The 21109-nt window shown below is 39.2% G+C and overlaps 1 protein-coding gene across 7 annotated transcripts in view; it reads right to left on the bottom strand.

Annotated features, from left to right (window-relative positions):
* The window catches only part of SLC10A7 (solute carrier family 10 member 7), a gene marked incomplete at both ends in the record, with an annotated part of 243271 nt that extends 224386 nt beyond the window's left edge, over positions 1-18885 (bottom strand). For all 7 annotated transcript variants that reach the window (XM_079712728.1, XM_079712724.1, XM_079712726.1 and 4 more), the window contains 4 exons: positions 603-678; positions 6434-6570; positions 12731-12813; positions 18786-18885. In XM_079712728.1, coding sequence (XP_079568854.1) covers positions 603-678; positions 6434-6570; positions 12731-12813; positions 18786-18885 — 396 coding nt within the window. The remainder of the gene's footprint in view (positions 1-602; positions 679-6433; positions 6571-12730; positions 12814-18785) is intronic.
* Between the last annotated feature and the right edge of the window lie 2224 nt (positions 18886-21109).

Below are 21109 nucleotides of genomic sequence, written 5' to 3'. Positions count from 1 at the left end.
CGGCCAAGAAAAACCACCTATAAGTAGCTCCCGAAATGGACAACTGCCATCCCAATATACAAGCACTCTTCTTTGGCCACAGTTTCCTAGTAGTTGAATAATTTCTTTGAACTCATCTTAGAAACCTGGCCTAATTTCTCCTTTTTTATATCATTTTCATTTGCCATTAAACTTATATTGACCATTTTTCCATGAATTTAGTTTGCTACAATTCTTTTAAGAACTAAGGAATGGCCGTGGCAGGTGTCCTCAGTTGATGAGTCTCGGATGTAAAAGTCCCTTGCCTTGGATTCACTGTCTTCTGTCTCCTCATTTCCCACTGAGGTAGAAAAATCACCATCTCTATTTCATTCACCTCCCTTGCTCTTCTCTTTGAAATCCTAAATTCCACTCATTATTGTCAATTTTAGCATCATCCGAAACATGAATTCACCCACTTCTTTCATAAGCTGCTATGGTTATGTGTTTTCTGTGACATGACTCTGTCATAAAATATAGAATAGAATAGAATAGAATAGAATAGAATAGAATAAAATAAATAAAATATAAAATAAGAGCATAGCACCCACTTATGTTTAAACAAAGTTAGCCCTGTGACTTACCTCATTTCCACCAACTGCCTTGGTTAAAATCACTGCAGAAGACACAGGCGGAGGCATGCAACCTACTGTCTGCAACCTGAAAAAGAAAAAAAATAAGCAACTATAAGTAGGCTTTTGTTTTCAATTATAAATAGTTTTCACTGCATTCATTCTAAAATAGCAGAGCTGAGTAAATGAAAATAGGGGAATGTTTACTGATGCACATGCCCTTTTGAGTTTAGACAATTCTATATGAGGCAACGTGGCTTAATAGAAGCTCTCACTCCATTCCACAGACTTGGGTGATTTTATTTTTTAAATTATTTAAGCTCTTATACAATTCAAAAAACAGTCAGGTTATGGTAAGTGTAGTCATTGAAAGATAACCAAAATGGTTAATCATTTGGTAAGTGTATATAGTCAGTTATTTTCAGGTATCTTTTCCTTACATTTTTTATAGGAAGGTTTTTGGCAAAAATAAAACTTTAAAGCGTCTTGCAGATTCTTTTCCACAAAACAGCAATTCTCAAACTTTCATCTCATAAAAGACATTTTCATGCTGTTGTAATATCATTATAAAAATAGGCATGACACAATCATGTACTTCTTAGATTCAGACCCTATAGTAAATTCTAGTGTCTATTCTAAATTTGGTTTTTATTAAACTATGTGTCTGCTCCCAAGATCGTGACAAGAATTCTATTCTCTTAGTGTAGAATAGAAAACACATTGCATGACAAGCAAATGAAATTATGAGTAGTAAATCCAAGTATTAAAGATAAAAAACATTCCTCAGCATTCATACAGAATATATATTCTGGGGACAAAGCCCAACTAAAGTGGAAAGTTTATACAAGGAATCAAGGACACAGAGTATCTGACTAATATTTTGAATGTAGGATCACAGGTCATTTTTATTCACTTTTGTAATAATATATTGTCTAATCTTTATGCAATGAATTTATATTGGCTCTGAAGTAAGAAAAAATAAAAATAAAAAGTTTTCATTAATTTTTGACTGAAAACTTAAGAAGAAAAACTTATAGGGAACTTCCAGTTCAATTCACTTTAACATGGTCTTCTTTTAAGGTCTGTTTTCCCAAGTGATGCTGAAGTAGTCTGTCTGATTATGAATTCCCAATCTCTGAGCCTTCCTTGTAATCATTACCATCAACATCACTAATATTACTGAGATTTTACCATCTGTAGTAGATACTGTTCTAGACACTTTACTCATTTATTCCTCACAAGTATTTAAGATAAATACTATTATTATTCTCATTTTTACGAAAACTGAAGTTAAGACAGGAGTTAAATATATGACCAAACTCACAAAATCACCTAGCTTTGCTTAAACTTTTATTCTGTAATCCAGGGCCGAAGGCTTACCAAGGCTTACCCCTCCAGGCTCTCTGCCTTCTGGTTTCTCTACCACCAATACAAGGAACAGGTCCTCTTAGGTATTTTCAACCTAACTTTTTCAATCTTTCCCTCTCATCTGGCCTCTTCCCCTCTATGTACAAAGAAGGAGAGTTCTCCATATCTTAAAAAAAAAAATCTCTAAGATATATACTGAATACATATACTTTCTACAGGTAGGACACTACACAAGGGTATAAAAAAAAAGTATAAGACATCATTCCTGCCTTCAAGGAGGCAGAATATTCAACACACAAATGTAGATAACTAACCTCAAAATTAGTATTGTTGCCTCCTCAGGATGTAATAATACTTTTTCCACTGTGGTTCACTGTTGTGCTCTACCTCCAAGACCCCAAAGCTCATTCTCTCTTCACTCCCCTGGAATCTGACTTATGCCCCTTCTAGTAAAAGCAGTAACCTTGGGCTTCCCTGGTGGTGCAGTGGTTGAGAGTGCGCCTGCCAATGCAGGGGACACGGGTTTGTGCCCCAGTCCGGGAAAATCCCACATGCCGCGGAGTGGCTAGGCCCGTGAGCCATGGCCGCTGAGCCTGCGCGTCCAGAGCCTGTGCTCCGCAACGGGAGAGGCCACAACAGTGAGAGGCCCGTGTACCGCAAAAAAAAAAAAAAAAAAAAGGCAGTAACCTTATAAGTAACCAGCAATCTCCCAATCACCAAATCCAACATCTTTTTCCCTATATTCATTCTCCTTACCTCCTTGCTTCTCAAAGCACTCTATTCTCTTGGTTGCCATAGTACAGTATCATTCTAATTTATCTCCTGTCTTTTAAACCAGCCCATTCAAGTTTTTTCCTGTCTTCTTCTCAATCTTATTTGCAAAACTGAATCTATATGAATACTTACAAATTTCTATTGCTAACCCTAACCTCCATTCCCAAACCCGTAGCTGCCTATGACTGCCACCATACACAAAACATGTCTAATGTTGAATTTATGTATTTTCTAAGAAGTCAATTTTGCCTCTCAATTAACCTATTTCTTCCAATGGGACAGTTTTTTTTCCTAATGATCCAGTCTGAAACTTTGGAGTTAAGTGGAGCTCCACTCACTCTTAACAAACCAAACAATCGCCACAACCAACTTTCCATTCTTTTCCATGACTATTGTCATCATCCCCCTTCAGATGCTTTTCGCCCAAGTCTAGACATTTCTAAATGCCTACTCAGTGCTCTCTCTACCTTCACTCTTTCCCTTTAACACAGCAAGGTAAGGAGTGTGTGCTCAGAATACATTTATCTCAGTGATTTAAACAGGACCTTGATGTAGAAGTCGGCAATTCCCTCCAGTTAACATACTAAGTGTGTACTCTCAAATTGGGAGGGGAAGGGAGAAAAAGTGAGTGAGGAAGAGCTTTCTCTATCCTGAGCTGAGAATTGTATGCTTCTTTTTATTTAGCATACTGTGATTACAAACTCTACTCTGCTCTGTTTATATACCCAGGACAATACTATCAGATAATCTTCTTTAATGACCATTTTCTAGCATGTTGTTCTCTTGTTTAGCACATTTAAGAACTCTGCATCATCTACAGATTCAAACTCAAACTCCTCAGCCCAGCAGTTCCAGTCTTGCAACTTGGCCTTAAGGAAACTTTTTATCTTTGTCTCCCACTAATGCCTCATGTTTGAATTCTCTTCTTTAGGAGTACACAAGCCCTGCTGAACCTCCTCCCCTTTAACTGATTACACCACTTATCTAGCAAATCATATGCTGCCCCATTTTACTGGTTACCGTTTTATATATATGTATATATATCCTACATATCCAACTAAATTGGAAGTTCCCTGAATACAATGAAAATGAGTTAATATCTCCCAATTTCTTGAGTGCTCTCTACAGGGTAGATGCTTGGTAAATACTGGTTCTTTATATGCATCATATCTTGTTGCTCTAAAATGAAGTCATCACATTTATGTAGCATTTTATGCTTTCTGGTGAAATTTTATATTCATTCTCTCAAACTCGATCTGACCAAAACAGCACTCTTGATTTCCTGCTCTCGTCCCAACCTATTTCTCCCCCAGCTAAGAAAACGATGCTGCCAATCAGCCAGTGGCTCATACCCCAAATCCAGACTCCTCCCTGTCCTCTCTCCACAACCTATCCACCCATGGATACTGAGAGCTCTAATTTTAAAATATATCCTCCATACATCCATTTCTTTCTTCTGAGCTGCTCCCTCATCACACTAGCCTCCAAGCTGGTCTCCTAGCTTTCTCTCAGGCTCTTCTACTATCTATGCTTCATACAGGAACTAGAAGAATCATTTGCAAACATAAATCAGAACCATATTACTCTCTCATTTAAATCCCTCCTGTAGCTTCCTGCAGCGCTCGAAATAAAAACTGAATGCTTTACAAGCCTACAAGGCTCTGCATGACCAGGATCCTACCCATCTTTCCAACCCCAAGTCATATTATTTGTCCTCTATATCATCAGGCTTTGGCCATCATTGTCACTTTCCTGACCCTAGAATACACCAGGCTTGTTCCAGTCCTTACATATTTTGTTTCCTTTACCTAGAACATTCTGCCCCCAGAACTCTGCAGCCTAAATTAATCACCAGCCTGTCCTCTCAACCATTCATATCACACAGTTTTACTTCAGATCACTTATCTCTACCTTGATCATCTATTTACTTATTTATTGACAATCACACCTAGAGTGTCCTTGACGTGCAAAACTAACTTGCCCATTTTGTTCACTGTTGTTTCTCCAATACCTATGATAATTCCTGGCATATAGAAGGAGCTGAATAAATGACTTGAATAAATTAATGAATAAGTGATCTCAATTAATATCCCCACAGCATTACTAAGCAGGCAATAAAAGTATGATTATCCTCACTTTATACACAGGGAAATTGAGGTTCAAGACTATTCAATGAGTTTCCTAAAAGTCACATAGCAACTTAGGGACAAGGTCAGAGTGCAATCTTTAGGCTTTAAGTTCAGTGTTATAGTCGTTATACCATGATGCTAAAATGTGGTTAGTTTTAAACCACTTCAAATAATTTTTAAAAATCATTAAATCCTTTTAACAAACATGGCAACATTTTTAATGGGAGAAAAGATTCTAATAAAAATCTATTGTTCTAGTTACAACAGTCAGGACATGGAAACAACCTAAGTATCCATAGACAGATGAATGGATAAAGAAGATGTGGCACATATATACAATGGAATACTACTCAGCCATAAAAAGAAACAAAATTGAGTTATTTGTAGTGAGATGGATGGACCTAGAAACTGTCATACAGAGTGAAGTAAGTCAGAAAGAGAAAAACAAATACCGTATGCTAACACATACATATGGAATCGAAAAAAAGCAAATGGTTCTGGGGCTTCCCTGGTGGCGCAGTGGTTGAGAGTCCGCCTGCCCATGCAGGGGACACAGGTTCGTGCCCCGGTCTGGGAAGATCCCACATGCTGCAGAGCGGCTGGGCCCGTGAGCCATGGCCGCTGAGCCTGCGAGTCCGGAGCCTGTGCTCCGCAATGGGAGAGGCCACAACAGTGAGAGGCCCGTGTACCGAAAAAAAAAAAAAAATGGTTCTGAAGAACCTAGGGGCAGGACAGGAATAAAGATGCAGATGTAGAGAATGGACTTGAGGACACGAGGAGGGGGAAGGGTAAGCTGGGACGAAGTGAGAGAGTGGCATGGACATATATACACTATCAAATGTAAAATAGCTAGCTAGTGGGGAGCAGCCACATAGCACAGGGAGATTAGCTCGGTGTTTTGTGACCACCTAGAGAGGTGGGATAGGGAGGGTGGGAGGGAGACACAAGAGGGAGAAGATATGAGGATATACGTATACGTATAGCTGATTCACTTTGCTTTACAGCAGAAACTAACACACCATTGTAAAGCAAGTATACTCCAATAAAGATGTTAAAAAAATAAATTAAAAAATAACATGAAAAAAAATCTATTGCTAATTCAATTATCCTATCAATCATAAAACAGAACAAGGGAAACAGTAAATGTTTGTCCCCTCTATATATTTTTCTTTCCTATGCATTTTAAAAACACATATTATAGTCAGCCAGTATCTGTATACATTTGGTAAGATATAGAACACAAAAGTTAAAGCACCCAATTGACAGCCTATATTACACACATGCACACAGACCTTACATCCTGTAGTGCCTTCCATTTTTCTCCCAACAGAAAATTGTCTCTCCTAGGAGCTTATCATTTAGCAGGAGTGTATATTTTAAGATTCTTGTTATAAAATTCTTTAATGAAGTTCCTTGGTGAAACACTATCACTTTAAAGAATAATAATAATGTTAAAAGTGTTTTTATTTCCTTATATGACACATAAGCCCTTTTGTGTATAGTGCCACAGAAATAATAATGTTACTAAAGATACCCCATTAAAAGTGGACCCTTCAAAATATTTAAACATACCCTTTTAAAAGCCATTCATTGATGGGTGTGATTGACAAAATCTGAAGAAGAAGCCATATTGCTGCTGGGAAGAATGCAAGTGTAAAGATCTGAATAAAAAGATGTAGTTTTATATGCACCAAAGCACTTGTCAGCTCCTGTGAAAATGAAGGACACAAAATAACAAAGGTAAGAAAACTATTCCTGAAGACAGACTGCTACCAAAACAACATCACATGAATTAGGTTTTTTTTTAACTGAGATATAATTGACATATAACATTATATTAATTTTAGGTATACAACATGAAGATTCATTGTGTATACTGCAAAATGATCACCACAATAAGCCTAGTTAATATCCATCAATGTGGAGTCATTTCAGAGCTAAAATTTTTACCTATAAGCATATGTATAAGAGACAGACTTTAAGAAAAAAAAAGTTGTTAAAAAAAAAAAGTTGTTCATGATAATTATAAAGTATTTTTCTATAAAATTTCTGAAGCATTCTAATTTCTTTCAAATACAGTATACCCCAACAATTCAGATTTGTAAAATTCTGGAACAGGACTAAGCTAACTACCTTTACACTAGTATAGATTTCAGAATTGTTGACACTGCAAACAAACATGTATGTTTAACTATCTAAAACAAAATCTTGTTTAAAAATTTTGGCAGGACCTAGAATTTTAATTAAATTTGATAATTAACCTCTATTCATTACACCAGACCTAGCAAGGCCTCAATTTGGCAAGATGTTACTAAATCTACACACAAATCATAATTTTTAAAAATGTTTTCCCCAACAATATTCTACAACTCAAAAGGGCTTTTTCCCCCAAAATCTACTCACTAGATTTCTTTATTTACATTTACTGAATAGCAGCTCTGTGCCATGCTCTGAGCTTGCCACTTTATGTATGTTATCTCATTTAATCCTGACAACAACCCAGTTAGGAAGATATTATTATCCCTATTGTACTGATGGGGAAGTTGAGATTGAGAGTGAAGCTCAGAATCAAACCCATTTCTGGAATTCTATCAAACCCACTCACTCCTGCTTCTCCCACCATGTCACACCGCTGCCCCAGGAGAGAAAAGATTTGCATGAATCATGACACACCAGGCACATATTATAAGTCTCACAGCTAAAAAAGGATATTCGGTAAACTTTGGGATTTCAAAATGTACAAACCAACAAGCGTTTATATTTGAATTTCTTTGAGTTATGTGGTTATTCAGCAAAAATAAAACAAATTCAGAAAGTAGTAGAATATAAGACATGCAGGCAGTCATTAAACACATTCAAAGTTGCCAAAGATTCACTGGTTTATAAACATAGCACTGTCATGTCCCCCACCTCCCTTAGTTCAAGTAAGTCATGAACTAGCGTCAGAGACATTAGCCAAAGTTCATGGTGTAATAAACAGTAGGTTAATGCAGACTCATTCACTGGTCACCACTTTCTGCAATCTGTCTCATCAGTTCCCACCATTAATCTCCCTTCATGTTACACAGCAGTTCCAGTTTAATCACAATACGTCCCTAATGGCATCTATGGAACTTCTGGAAATCTGGGTCTAATGCAGGACAACTGGGAAACACTGTGCAGACTGGAAGCCACACTGGGTCCATGGATCAGAGCTAACATAAAAGGAGCCATCTTTACAATGAACCAGAAATTGCACCCCAGAGAAAACTTGAGCACCAGCAGTTCCAAGAATTCTCAGCAGTCTTGAAACCAAATCTCACTCAAATACACTCAGAGGCATTCTTAAATACCAAATAAATATCAGTGGGTTTTTTATTTTCAAAAAATGAAAATAAAATGATTAGCCAGAAGGCAGTAACAAAGGCATTTGCATACACTTCTCATAGGAATATAAAATGCTGTAACTTTTCTGAGAAGTAATTTGGGAGAATATCTCAAGGACTATAATAGGATTCATACTCTTGGACCACGAAATTTTATGTCTAGGCATTTCTCCTAAGGATATAAAAAGTGGTTACAAGCATTTATATATAGAATCGGTTGATAGTCACAGCATTATCTATTACAGTAAAATCTGGAAACAACTTACATGTCCAAAAGTGAGGAAATAACTAAATAACTTAAGGTAGCAACAGAGTGTTAAGAGCTATTAGAAACTATGTTAAAACTGTGTAGACAAGGATGTGGAAGTTCAGGGTCTCTCCCTACTTAACCAACAGGTGTCTCATTGGCACAGCCTACGTAGACCAACCTAGCAACTCATTCCTTCAGGCAGCAAACACTTACCCAGAACCTGCCTCCTTTCTAGGTACTTGGACTATCTCTCACAACTCAAACTTCACATATCATCTTACCCAGCAATCCTACTTCGAGGAATTAATCCTTCATACATATTCCCACATGTAGGAAATGACATATTTTGCGGTTATCCTTTGCAGAATGTTTATAATAGCAAAACCCCATAAGTTACCTAAATGCCATTCAAGAGAAGATGAGGAAAATATATCAAGACACGTTCAAAAATGGAATATTTTTCAGCATCCAAAAAGAAACAGGGAGTTTTTTATGTGTTGATATGAAACAACCTCCAAGATACGTGTTTTGAGTAAAATAAGGTAAGGTGGCAAACGGTATAAAACACCACAGTTTGACAGGGGCAGCAGGTGATACACATATGTATGTTTTGCATAGAATATTTCCAGAAAGATACACAGAAACTGTTAACATTGGTTGCCTCCAGAGACGAGAACTGAATATTTAGTAGAGGGGTAAAAAGAAGACTTCTCATCATATATACTTTTGTACCTTTTGATTTATGCTCATAAAAGTAAGTAAAATATAAATTATCTTATTTTCAAATATGAAGAAAAATTAAATGAAATATATTACATGGAAAATTACTATTATACACTGCCACATATTAAAAATAAAATTGTATGTGTGTAGGTATGTGTATATTTATGCAAGTATGTGTATACATATATACATATATACAATTTTTAAAATATTTTATTTTTAAAGTAGTCTCTATATAAAAAATACGTTTAGGGAAAAAAGGGCTAAAATACACACAAATGTTAATAGTTATTTTTATTCCTTCTAATCTTTCTACATGGGGAAAGACTACTTTTGTAATCATGAAAAAAGTTATAAAAAATAAAATGTAGTTAGAAAACACTAGTTGATCTGAAAAATGACAGTAGAAGCAACTGATATTGTATCAAAATAATGGAACAGTAAAGAACCCCGCAAAATGAATCACAAGGGGCCACTATGTTGGGTCCTCAGGGGCTTCTTAACAACAGGGAAATAACAGACATGAAGTATTTCCAAGAAAGATTTTCAAGACTGTCACAAAAACCCAGTGTTCTATATTTTCTATATCTTCTTCATACAACCTTAAAGATAAAATAAGCTTGCACTGGAAAAGAAAGAGCAAGTAAACACTATAAAATTCAAAATAGTATTATTCCATACATATCCATGTAGAACTGAGGGCCACATACTCAAATAAATACCATCATGAATAATTGAAGAGTTGATTCCACATGACATTTTATTTATTCACATGTAATACAGGTCGAATTCCATTAAAATAAACTTAAGGAGATACTCCACATACCAGGGCCTCACTGACAGCATCAAGCATCGCTTAAAATCAGAAGCTCTGACTGGGACTTAGAAATATTTTCATTACATACCAATTTCCCTCCTAACCCTTATTTGACCTTTATTGGATTTGCTTTCTGAGAGTCAGCCTCATAGCTCTGGGCTGGAAACAAGCAGCAAGTACCTCAAGTTTAGAATTTGCTGTATTTATTTCTAAGCTGATGGGATTTTTAAAAAATGATCTGTTTAGGAAAATAAAGGAAAGCCGGTATATTCTGGCCTAGTGGGGACCCTTTTCAGGCCCTGAGTTTCCTGCTCATCTTTGCTTCTGTCCCGAGCCAAGTACAAGTGCACAAGGTGGCAGTGCCTTGTGGCCACAGGCGCTAAATAGGTACTTGTTTAAATGAGATTGGTCTTGTCACAGTCTTTTAAGTAACAAATCCTCTGAAACTGGAGGTCTGAAGTTCGCTAACTATGAAATATATTTCGAATGTGACCTTATTTCATTTTACTACAACAAAATTTCAGAAACCATTTCAACAGGTATGTCACAAACTAGAAATCAACAGTCATAAAACCAAAGATTTAGCATTAAATCTTTTCAGCATGAAGTATTAACACAGAGTCCTTTATAACTTTAATAAATGAGCAAAACAAATTTTAGAATACACATCATTACATCAATGTATAAGTAATACTACATGAAATGTTCCCTATAAATCAAACCTGAGTGGGGCCAATGTAAATGCTTTCAAATAAACACAAGTTAATTATAACCTACCGTCTCCTGTGTGCAAAAATGCACTGTCCCAGGACCTAATAGGATACAAAAAGAGTAGTCCCAGCGGAAATTAGTTTAAGATTGTTAACTAGAAAACAAATAACAAGAAGTTCACTACCTCCTAACTTACAACTGTTTGGTTGCCCGGGAAATTAACAGGGCTTAGAGATGGTTTAACATTACAGAATGATGCAATCTAGGGCATTTTAAGTTAAACGGATCTTGAAAATGACTTAATGCTGTATTAGTTTGAAAAGGGCCTTTAATATGGAAGAAGTGGCTTTGATGGCTACTTAGATACCACAATAAAGCACAGGATCAAGGCATTTCATCGTGAGATCCAAATTAGCTGGATGATTCTGAAGGTTTCCTAGGTGCTTACAGAAGAATTCGGTCCTTAGAGAAATGCTGGTAAGACCTTCTTCCTTCTTCAACTCCTGCATCCCGCAAAGTTGGCTGCTTGACAGAAGAGCGTTCAGCAAGAAGCTAAAGGAGTGAGAGAATCAAATCCTGCCAGGTTTCCCATGGCATAAAGAACAGCTGTAGCCATTAAGCAGCCACCAGGGGACGTAGTTAGAGCAACGTCCCAAGTAGAGGACTTGGGTAAGGCAGCTGCTCCACAAAGAGCATCAGCCAAGGCCAGCAGGAAGACCTCCAGGGAAGATCAGTCCAGCACCACAGGAGTGGCAACTATCTTTCTGTATCACTGGGTCCCACATTTGAGAACCAGTAGGAGAACTCAGGTGTTGACAGAAAAAGCCTGTACCCCCTTAAGCACTAATCATAGTCCTTTCATGGCAATATAATTTCCAAAAACTAGAATTCAACGCATTTAGGAAATCCCATTCTATGTCAGTTTTCAAAAGAGCAAGTAATTAGTGAGAATATTTCAAATTCTTGAGATAAAATTTCTCAGACACTACACGGGGATCCCACTTACATCAAAAATGCCCCATTGATAAGATTTATACCAACTTGACAACTACAGAATACATAAATTTAGTAAAACCATGCTTTTTCCACGTCACTATTAGGATGGTCAAAGATGAAGGTAACTAAATTTGGTCTTCATTCAAAGCACACTTCAAAGAAAATAAACTTAAAATAAATAAAGGCAAGACATAACGCTGAAACAAATTTTACAGCCATTTCTAAAAAAACCCAAAATCCTGACATAGTAAGATTTCCCTATCTACATAAGAATAAGCATCTTAGAATGACAACTTTAGAAACTCAATGTAATTTCTTCAAAAGTAAATAGGTATTTTCTCCTCTTTTTTTCTTCTACTACAATTCAAAAGAGAATCATAAATTCTACTCATTCTTCTCTTGGATGTAAAAATGCCTGGATTTGTTTAATTCTATAAGAATCCCATATTTAGTGACACCTAGATCAGTAAATAACATTACCTGTGTGTCTTCATAATAGATTGTGGCTTAGTATGAAAAATTCCAGCATTTCTCTTAAAACATTTATTAATATGTAACAGATATACCAGCAAAGAATATACTTTAAAAAAATTTGTTAAAAATTATAACAAGCATCACTTGAGCAGCATAAGTCCTGGAAGCAAAAGATGATCCACAAGTTATGGAAACCTAACTAAACATCAATAACTCCAGTGCGCCTCAGTGCCACTATAGTGACCACCACAATGTGAGGAAGACCTGAAGTAGATGTTTCAGTTCAGCTGTTGTACTGAAAACATAACCACTATAAACACACCCTTATTCTCCATGTTGCCCAGTTATGCAGTATCTATAATATATAGGTACAAAACGGAAGTCCTTTGCTGCAGTCCAAGTTCTCTTCTGTGATAGTGAAGCTTCAGACTGTACCTACACACAGCTTTACAAAAGGAATCTGAAATTTCAAAAGAGTAAGCACGAATTAAATTTTTCTCTCTGCTTTTCATGTGCCCCATAGTTGACAGTACCTCCGTATTTAATGATAATCCACTGTTAAAGAATATTGTTGCGACAGCAATGTAGGAGACAGTTATTTCTGGCATCAGTGGTCCTAAAGAGAGAGAAATGAGTCACTGTTAGATAGGCATTTCCTGTACATAACTTGATATGAAAGGAGAATCCATTGGAGGAGAATAAACGGTACTTTAAATCTCGGTGTCGCCGCTAATATACTAGTGTCCTGACAGAGTTAAGTGTTTGCTGTGATGCAGCCTAACTCCAGAGAGGATTTTCCAGATAGGCGAAGACCATGGTTGTTCAGTGCAGCACAGTATCCTCAGAGCAGAAAAATGAAAATAAATGCTGATCTCACACGGGAGAGCAAATAGGCCGCATCCTTCCATATTAGGTCCTCTAATTTTATCTGCCATAGCAAATGTCGGCCCTGCCGACATTTTGACTTATGAATTCTAGCCACCAGAGTAATTTCTGGGGAAAAAAATTTCTGTTGTTTTAAGCCACCCAGTTTGTGGTAATTTATTGTGGCAGCGCTAGGAAATGAACACACTCCCTCAAGCCAAACAACAGGACCACATCATGGTTCCTCCATCGCCTGTAACCCTCCACCATTCCAATAGATACTGCTCAGCAAATAAGACCAAGCTGGGGAAAAATCACCACTCAGTCAGTCAACAAATATTCATTGAGCAACCACAGTGCTACATTTTAGGCATTTGTAGCACATCAGTGAATGAAAGAAACAAAGAGCTTCTCAAACACTGCAATACCTAAGTGTTCATCAACAGATGAATGGATAAAGAAGATGTGGCATATATATACAATGGAGTATTACTCAGCCATAAAAAGAAACGAAATTGAGCTATTTGTAGTGAGGTGGATGGACCTAGAGTCTGTCTTAAGAGTGAAGTAAGTCAGAAAGAGAAAAACAAATACCGTATGCTAACACATATATATGGAATCTAAGAAAAAAAAAAAAAAGGTCATGAAGAACCTAGGGGTAAGATGGGAATAAAGACACAGACCTACTAGAGCATGGACTTGAGGACACAGGGAGGGGGAAGGGTAAGCTGTGACAAAGTGAGAGAGTGGCATGGACATATATACATTACCAAATGTAAAATAGATAGCTAGTGGGAAGCAGCCGCATAGCACAAGGAGACCAGCTAGGTGGTTTGTGACCACCTAGAGGGGTGGGATAGGGAGGGTGGGAGGGAGGGAGATGCAAGAGGGAAGAGATATGGGAACAGATGTATATGTATAACTGATTCACTTTGTTATAATGCAGAAACTAACACACCATTGTAAAGCAATTATACTCCAATAAAGATGTTAAAAAAAATGATAATCAAGTTTGGGGATCTTGAGTTCTATCGTGGAGACTATAGTTAATACCATTTTGTATACAGTAGATCTTAAATGTTCTCATTATAACAACAACAAAAAAAAATGGTAAGTATGTGAGGTGAAGGATGTATTAACTAACTTGATTGTGGTAATCATTTTGCATATCTAAAATCATCACATTGTACACCTTAAACTTATTCAATGTTATATGTTAATTATATCTCAATAAAGCCAGAAAAAAGAAAAAAAACACTGCAATACATTCTTTTAGATACCTGGCATTTACTCAAATCATTTTGCTATGATCTGAGAAAAGGCAGCAAAAGGGAGAAGGTAGGGAAAGAGGCATGACACTTCAGGGCATTGAAAGTGGTTCAAAAACTTAAAAAGAAGTACATTTTTCCCCCATACTTGTGAGTGAATCTGTCTCAGCTGCTCACACTTCAAAATAATATTTCCTCGAAAGCTGAGGAAGGTAATTCAGGAGCAGATTTGAAAGTCAAGGAATCTGGCTTGTTTTGGAAGTAAATGCCTTCCAGGAATTTTTAATATCCTGTTTGGTTTTTTTTCAAACTCATATCCTTTTTCTTTTCCTCCAACCCCTTGCTTTTTGTGAGACCCATTTTTGTCAACTGTGCTGCCATCCACAGTGGTGCCCCAGATTTTCTCTATAGGATGGGTTATAGTTAGCAGTATATTTGCAAGCAAGGGCTAGGTGATGCGTCCAAAGATGCATCTCCATAGCAAGCACATGGCGTTGACTTAGACCACATGTTTCTTTGGGGCAGCTAAAGCATCTCCCTTAGTTAGCCAACAACTGGATTTTTTAAGAAGGTAACTCTTCCTACACTCCATGCACATATATATATATAAATACACATGGTAGCTATTAACTAACTGGCATAATTCAGTGGAATGATTCCTTACTTTGAATGTTTTAAATCCTAGAGACAAGGTATACTGTTTATTTTTATATTGTTTTTTGTATTAGATGCACATCCAAATAACTAATCCATGAAAGGACCTGGTGAGGCTCTTCCAGGGCTACCTACAATGTACCTTTTTAAAAGGGAAGGAGGAATTAATTCTGATCTGGGGAAACCTAAGGCCCCTTTGAGACAGCTGCTAATGGATCGCCCACGGTGTGAATATAGAACTAGAAGCAGGCAAGGCTGAAATAAAAAGCTGGTAAATATTTGCACAGAGGTGAGAGTTGAAACTACACTATGAAATGGTATGTGGCCCCTCTCCAAGGTAATGATTATATTCTCCAAGTCATGAAAATAACCAGATTCAGATCTTGAGAAGGCTACAAAGCGCAAAGTGGAAATATAAGTTTTAACTCTTCCTTAAACCAAAGCAAAAAAAAAAAAATGTTTATCAGTGAAAATGGAATGGAGTAGCAACATCAAAAGAAAAATTGGCCGTAAAAAATGAAGCAATTTTGGGACTTCAAACCCATGCTTTTTAATGTGGGAGTGGAGTGTGGGGAAAGAAGAGGATCTGGAATGTTTAGGAATGCAAGGAACTATTACGTTTCATCAAATCTACTTATCACCTAGTAAATTTCACTCCTAAACCTAATCTAAGGTATTCATGCTAATATTCTTAAGTTTATACAGTAGCATGTTTCTGGTTATGTTTTCTTAATGCAAAAATGAAGTAATTTCCTTGTTAGGATTTATGTCTTATTAATGGCAAAAATTTCAGTTAAGATGCAGGTAGAAATGAGATGCTTCATCTGTACTTCCAAAGAAGTGAGCCTTTCTCTTGGAGAATGAATGGCACAGTGTTGAACTCTGGTAAACTCTAAGATGTGCACAGCTCAGGGCTCCCCTGGGTGGAAATGAAACAGAGTATCTACACTTCAGGATCTACAATTTACATCTCCTGTGGCTCTTTACTTTCAACCTTCTATATATTTTAAAATGAAATGTAACTGAGTAAAAAGAACAGGGAACTAAACATTAAATTTTCCATGCTAGTACCTGTTACACTTTTTCCCATATGGAAAGTCATTCAACTTCTCTCACTTCAGGGTTCCCACCTCTATAAATTTCCTGCCATACATAACTCACCCACTGGCTATAAAGATTGTTTTTAAAGGGAGGGCAGAGCAAAGGTGTGATCCTTTCAGTGTAGAAGTCTTACACTTCAAAATAGAGTCATTAAGGTATTGATCCAGGTAAAGGTGAAGTGAGCATCTTAAGTTGAAAACAATCAAAACTTTCTACTGAAGAGAAAAGAATGTCTAGAAAACTATTCGACTGAAAATTGTTCAGTCAATGTGAGCGCATTCAAAATGCACACGCATTCTAGTGTAAGACCCCAAAATGGAACTTCTGACTAAAAGTGACAAGCAAAAAGAGATGCTTTAGATCATTCTGTACAGCAAAAGAGGACAGACCACTTTCAGCCACCGTGACTCTCCTTGTTCCTAGATTTTTGCTGTTTTAACTGATGGGGTCAAAGTGTTATTTGGTACTATTAGGAAGTTTGTTTTTATTAAAGAAGTTTTACAGGTGGGAAGGTCAACTGAAGTACCAAGAACTTAGCCTGACGGCTTATATAAGAAATCCCAAACAATTGTTTGTTTAACTTTTGTTTTTAGAAACAGTAACTTTTACGCTTGGACAGATCTCAAAAAATCACATGAATACACGGTTGTCTAATATTACCTGATTCTGCTCAGCTTCTTTTGGCCTAAAACTCAGGGCATGGAAACCGTCTTTATTACAGAGAGCCTTTCTTTATAACGGTTATTCATTCTTAGTGATTTTTGCCAAGAATATTTGGATCGATGTTGCAACTGGTATGACGTAAGGGGAATCCTGGTCCCCAGTCCTTCCTCTTCCCTAAGCTAGCTAACCTGACCTAAGGTGAGTCACCTGACCTGAGGTCTCAGTATCTTCAGCTGTAAAAGAAGCATGTTAGCTTAAAATAAAGTTCCCTCAGTCTTAACAGTCTCCTCTTTTATAATTAAACAAACGAACTCTCCTAGATTAATAGCCTAAGGACTAGTGAAAATGGGAAACAATATTTCTAAGATACAATAATTCCCAAAACTTCAAGAAGCAGAGTCTGAGGGAACAAATAAGATTACAGAATCCATCTCACACAGGCCACCGTGGGGAAGGCTTAGGGAAATGATTCAGCAATCAACAACTCTCCTTCCCACTGAGCAGCCCAGGAATATAAGAGAAAAGGAATTTTACCAAACCTAGTCTCTGCAGGTCTCAACTTAAATATCACACATCACCTGTAATTTCACCTTAACACTGAGCGAATCAGAGATCTAACCCTAGAAGCTATAAAGTCTGCAACTGAAGCTAGTGAAATGTACATTCCAGATCACCACAAAGATGCTCTCTAACATTCTTACTACCTGGCTAGCTGCAGGGACAGGGGAACTCATTGGACAGAACCTAAATACCAACCTTCACAAGTTTCCCCAAAGCTCACAGAGAAACTATGTCAAATGAGAAACTGGTATCTTCAGCAGGGTAACCCCAAACAGCTTTACTCTCACAGTTACCCACCCTCCACATTTTGTACTAAGTTGAACATAGAAGAAAAGAACATAAAATAAACCAAAAAGTTTGAATCCCCACTACCTTTGTCCAAAAAATTCCTTTTAAATGTTCTCTGAAGCTACCTCTAAATGGAGGTATTGAGGGTAGAGGGTAGAAGGAACCACTGTTCTCCTGAGAGGTCATTTCATTCACTTCCATCATGTTTGAACAAAAAGGTTCAAATAACTTCAAATATCCTCCTGACAGCTTCCTAGCATAAAGATTGTGTGTGCTCACTTCGGTTCTCATCTGTCCTTGCATGTGTAAAAACTGTCAATAAGCGTGAAAACTGCTAAACAAGGTCAAACAGACAATGAACTGAAGACATTCAATTAATGTTTATGAAAAGTGGGACATGATCGTCTAAGGGTGGGAGGAGGGGGTCGGGGGGCATGAAAGGCTAACGGTATTTCCAGTCGTTTCCGCCAATGCCCATCCACACATGACAAGGATCCCACAATTCAGAGATCTGGGTGTGATTTTTAGCTCGCCTACATTTCCTTGCCAAAATACACACTACACAGGGTCTAACACAGCCTGGATCTGTGAGACTGCTAAAGGTAGCAATTGAGTCCCGGCAGCACACGGAAGCAGTTAAGTGCAACGTGTCAGTCGGTTTGAGAGTTTGTGGAGCGGCAGCAACTGCAGCAAATCATCACCCTCCAACATGTGGGCCAACAAATCTGAGTTGGAAGAGGAATGGGTGTCCCTTTTTCTTCCCCCACTCTTTTTTTTTTTTTTAACATGGGGGAGGGGAGTGTCGGAAACAGACAAGGTAATGGTGTCCACTCCAAGATAGATAAGGAACTCCTGGCAACCTACCGTCCCTTGGGATAGGATGCTACTGTGAAGGCAAGTAAGTTTCATTCTCGGTAGCCTCACTCCTTGACACTAAGGATACTCATTGACTGTTCGCGGAAAAGGCAACATGCGTTCACATTCCCTTGCCCCATTCCTAATTATAAATCCTCTCTGGGGCTGGCAAATTAAAAAAATCAGCAAGAGGGCCAAAGGACATCTTGGACTGGTCAGTGCCCCTAAGAGAGGCAGACACTCCCCAATTCCGGTCTCCCCTCCTTCCCGAGACTCGCAAATTAGTTCTGAAGTGGGAATCGCGGTGGAGCATATGCAGAGGTGCAGCACTTACCCCCATTCACCCCTATGGACGGCTCCAGCTTTGCTCCGGCGATCGCCAATACTATTCCAATCATGAACCATTCTTTCCTCATTCTCTCCAGTAGCCTCATGTTTGTTAGGGTGGGTGGGTTTTGTTTATTTGTTTGGCTTTTTTTCTTTTTAAGCTGCTATCGCTTAATCCCCGGGGCGTCTCCACACTTTCCACGGTCCCACCTGACATGCAGCAGAGCAAGTCAAATTGCTACTTGTAAATTAAAGACCGGGTGGTTGCTCCGGCTGCTTTGAGGAGAGCTGGGAGTAGTAGTATCCAGTGACAGGAAAGTCTCACTGAGCGCCGCCATCACTACCGTATGCCTACTAATAGACGCTCACAAGCCACCGCGGCTCCGGCTGCGCCTCCCAGCCCTCTGAAGCGGACGTTTGGGCCAGGCCGGCCGGCGCAAGCGATCAAGGAAGGGAAGCTGGCCGCCGAATAGGGCTGACAGACTTGCCACCGTCAAGACCTGTGGAACCTTAAGAATGACAGGGGCGGGGAGTGGCGTGAGGCGCCACAGCCTCCTAGCTCTATCAAGGGTCCGGCTCCAATAAACCTTTAGACACAGCCCCCCGAGCCCCTGGAATACATCCATGGAGAGACTCTTTTTGGCTTCGCCTTGAGCCTGCGGTAAGGGCTAGCGTGCGCTTGGTGCAGGGATTTCTCGGTCGGCAGCTGCGGCGGCGGTGTTCAGGGGTTTTTTTCGGTGGCGAGCTTCTTCGAGGCATTACGACGCTTCCTCGACGCCGACGCTGACGTGTACGCGGGGGGGAAGGGGAAGCCTCTCTCGGTCTCCTAGTCACGGCCGGAGCCCCTGGAGTTAGCCATGCTCATACCCCGGCGCGGGAAAGTGGCACCCCAGTGCGGGTAGCTTTAGCCCCGGAAATGGGTTGAGAATTGGACACCGAGCCGACGCCCACATACGTAGCAGCGTTGCAGCTCGGGAGGGTGGGCGGTACCCCCAGGTCGGTCATCCGCGGGTGGGCGCCGGGCCCCGACCCCCTTCGCCATCACCAGCCCCGGAGTGGGGACTGCAGAGGTTCAGCCCCCTACCGGGAAACGGGGACCACATCTTCCTTTGGGGATGGTGGGTGAGTGCTTGAGCTCCCTCCCTCCCTCCCAACGAAGCTGACGGGGGCGGGGTGGGGGGCGAGGTGGGAGTCTGAGCAGGCGAGTCTGAAGCGTGCACGCTTTCGCTTGACCCCCAGAACTTGTCCCACCCAAGCAGCAGGGCAACTGTGGGAAGGAGATCAGGATACCCAAGGCGAAAGTGGTGAGGGACCAGGTAGAGGCAGGGCTCCTGCCTTCCTTTGCCCCACGTGCTAGATCCTATCCGTCCCCATTTCTCCCTTGAAGTGTTTTCTGCCAACCAGTGACATTGATAGTTTCATGAATGGACTTCCTACCCACAGACCCTGCAGGAACATCAACTCTTTCCATTTTGCACCCAAATAAATAAATCAGGCAAATTCTGTGTCACAGTTTACTAAGAACTCAGATCTATTTACAGCAGAATCAAACTCATGGAAATGATTTTTGTTTTGGTGGTTACTTAAAGGGAAAGAATACAGTGCACTGTGAATTTTGTATTAGTTTCCTGCGGATACTGTGACAGATACCTAAAACTGGAGGCCTTTAAAATAATGGAAATTTAGTCTCTCATAGTTCTGGAAGCCAGAAGTCCAAAATCAACGTGTTGGCAAGGCCACATTCACCCTGGAGGCTCTAAGGAGAGAATCCTTCCTTGTCTCTTACAGCTTCTGGTGGTTGTTGGCATAACTTGGCTTCCTTGGCTTATGGCCACGTCACTCCAGACTTTGCATCTGTCTTCACATTGCCCCCTGCTCTTCTGTGTGTCTCCTATAAAAACATTTGTCATCAGATTTAGGACCTAACTCGATAATCCAGAGTGATCTCATTTTAAGATCCTTAACTATATCTGCAAATATCCTTTTACCAAATTAGGTAACTGTACTTTGTTGAATGGTGTCCCCCAAATGTTCATGTCAATCCAGAACCTCAGAATGTGACCTTATTTGGAAATAGAGTCTTGCCCATGTAATTGGTTAAGATGAGCTCATAGCGTGTTAAGATGGGTTTAAATCCAATGACTCATGTTCTTATAAGAAGGTCACGTGAAGACACACAAAAGAGACATGTAGAAGAGATCATGTGAAGATGGAAGCAGAGATTGGAGTGATGTGTCTACAAGCCAAGGAATGCCAAGGGTTCCACTTTGGAACCAACCACCAGAAGCTGGAAAGTTGTGGAAGTGGGGCAACCGGAAGCTGTGGTAAAGG

This window comes from Hyperoodon ampullatus, assembly GCF_949752795.1.
Source record: "Hyperoodon ampullatus genome assembly, chromosome: 1".
Lineage (NCBI taxonomy): Eukaryota > Metazoa > Chordata > Mammalia > Artiodactyla > Ziphiidae > Hyperoodon > Hyperoodon ampullatus.
The sequence above is the reverse complement of the archived record's forward strand: the minus strand, read 5'-3'. Positions and strand labels throughout refer to the sequence as shown.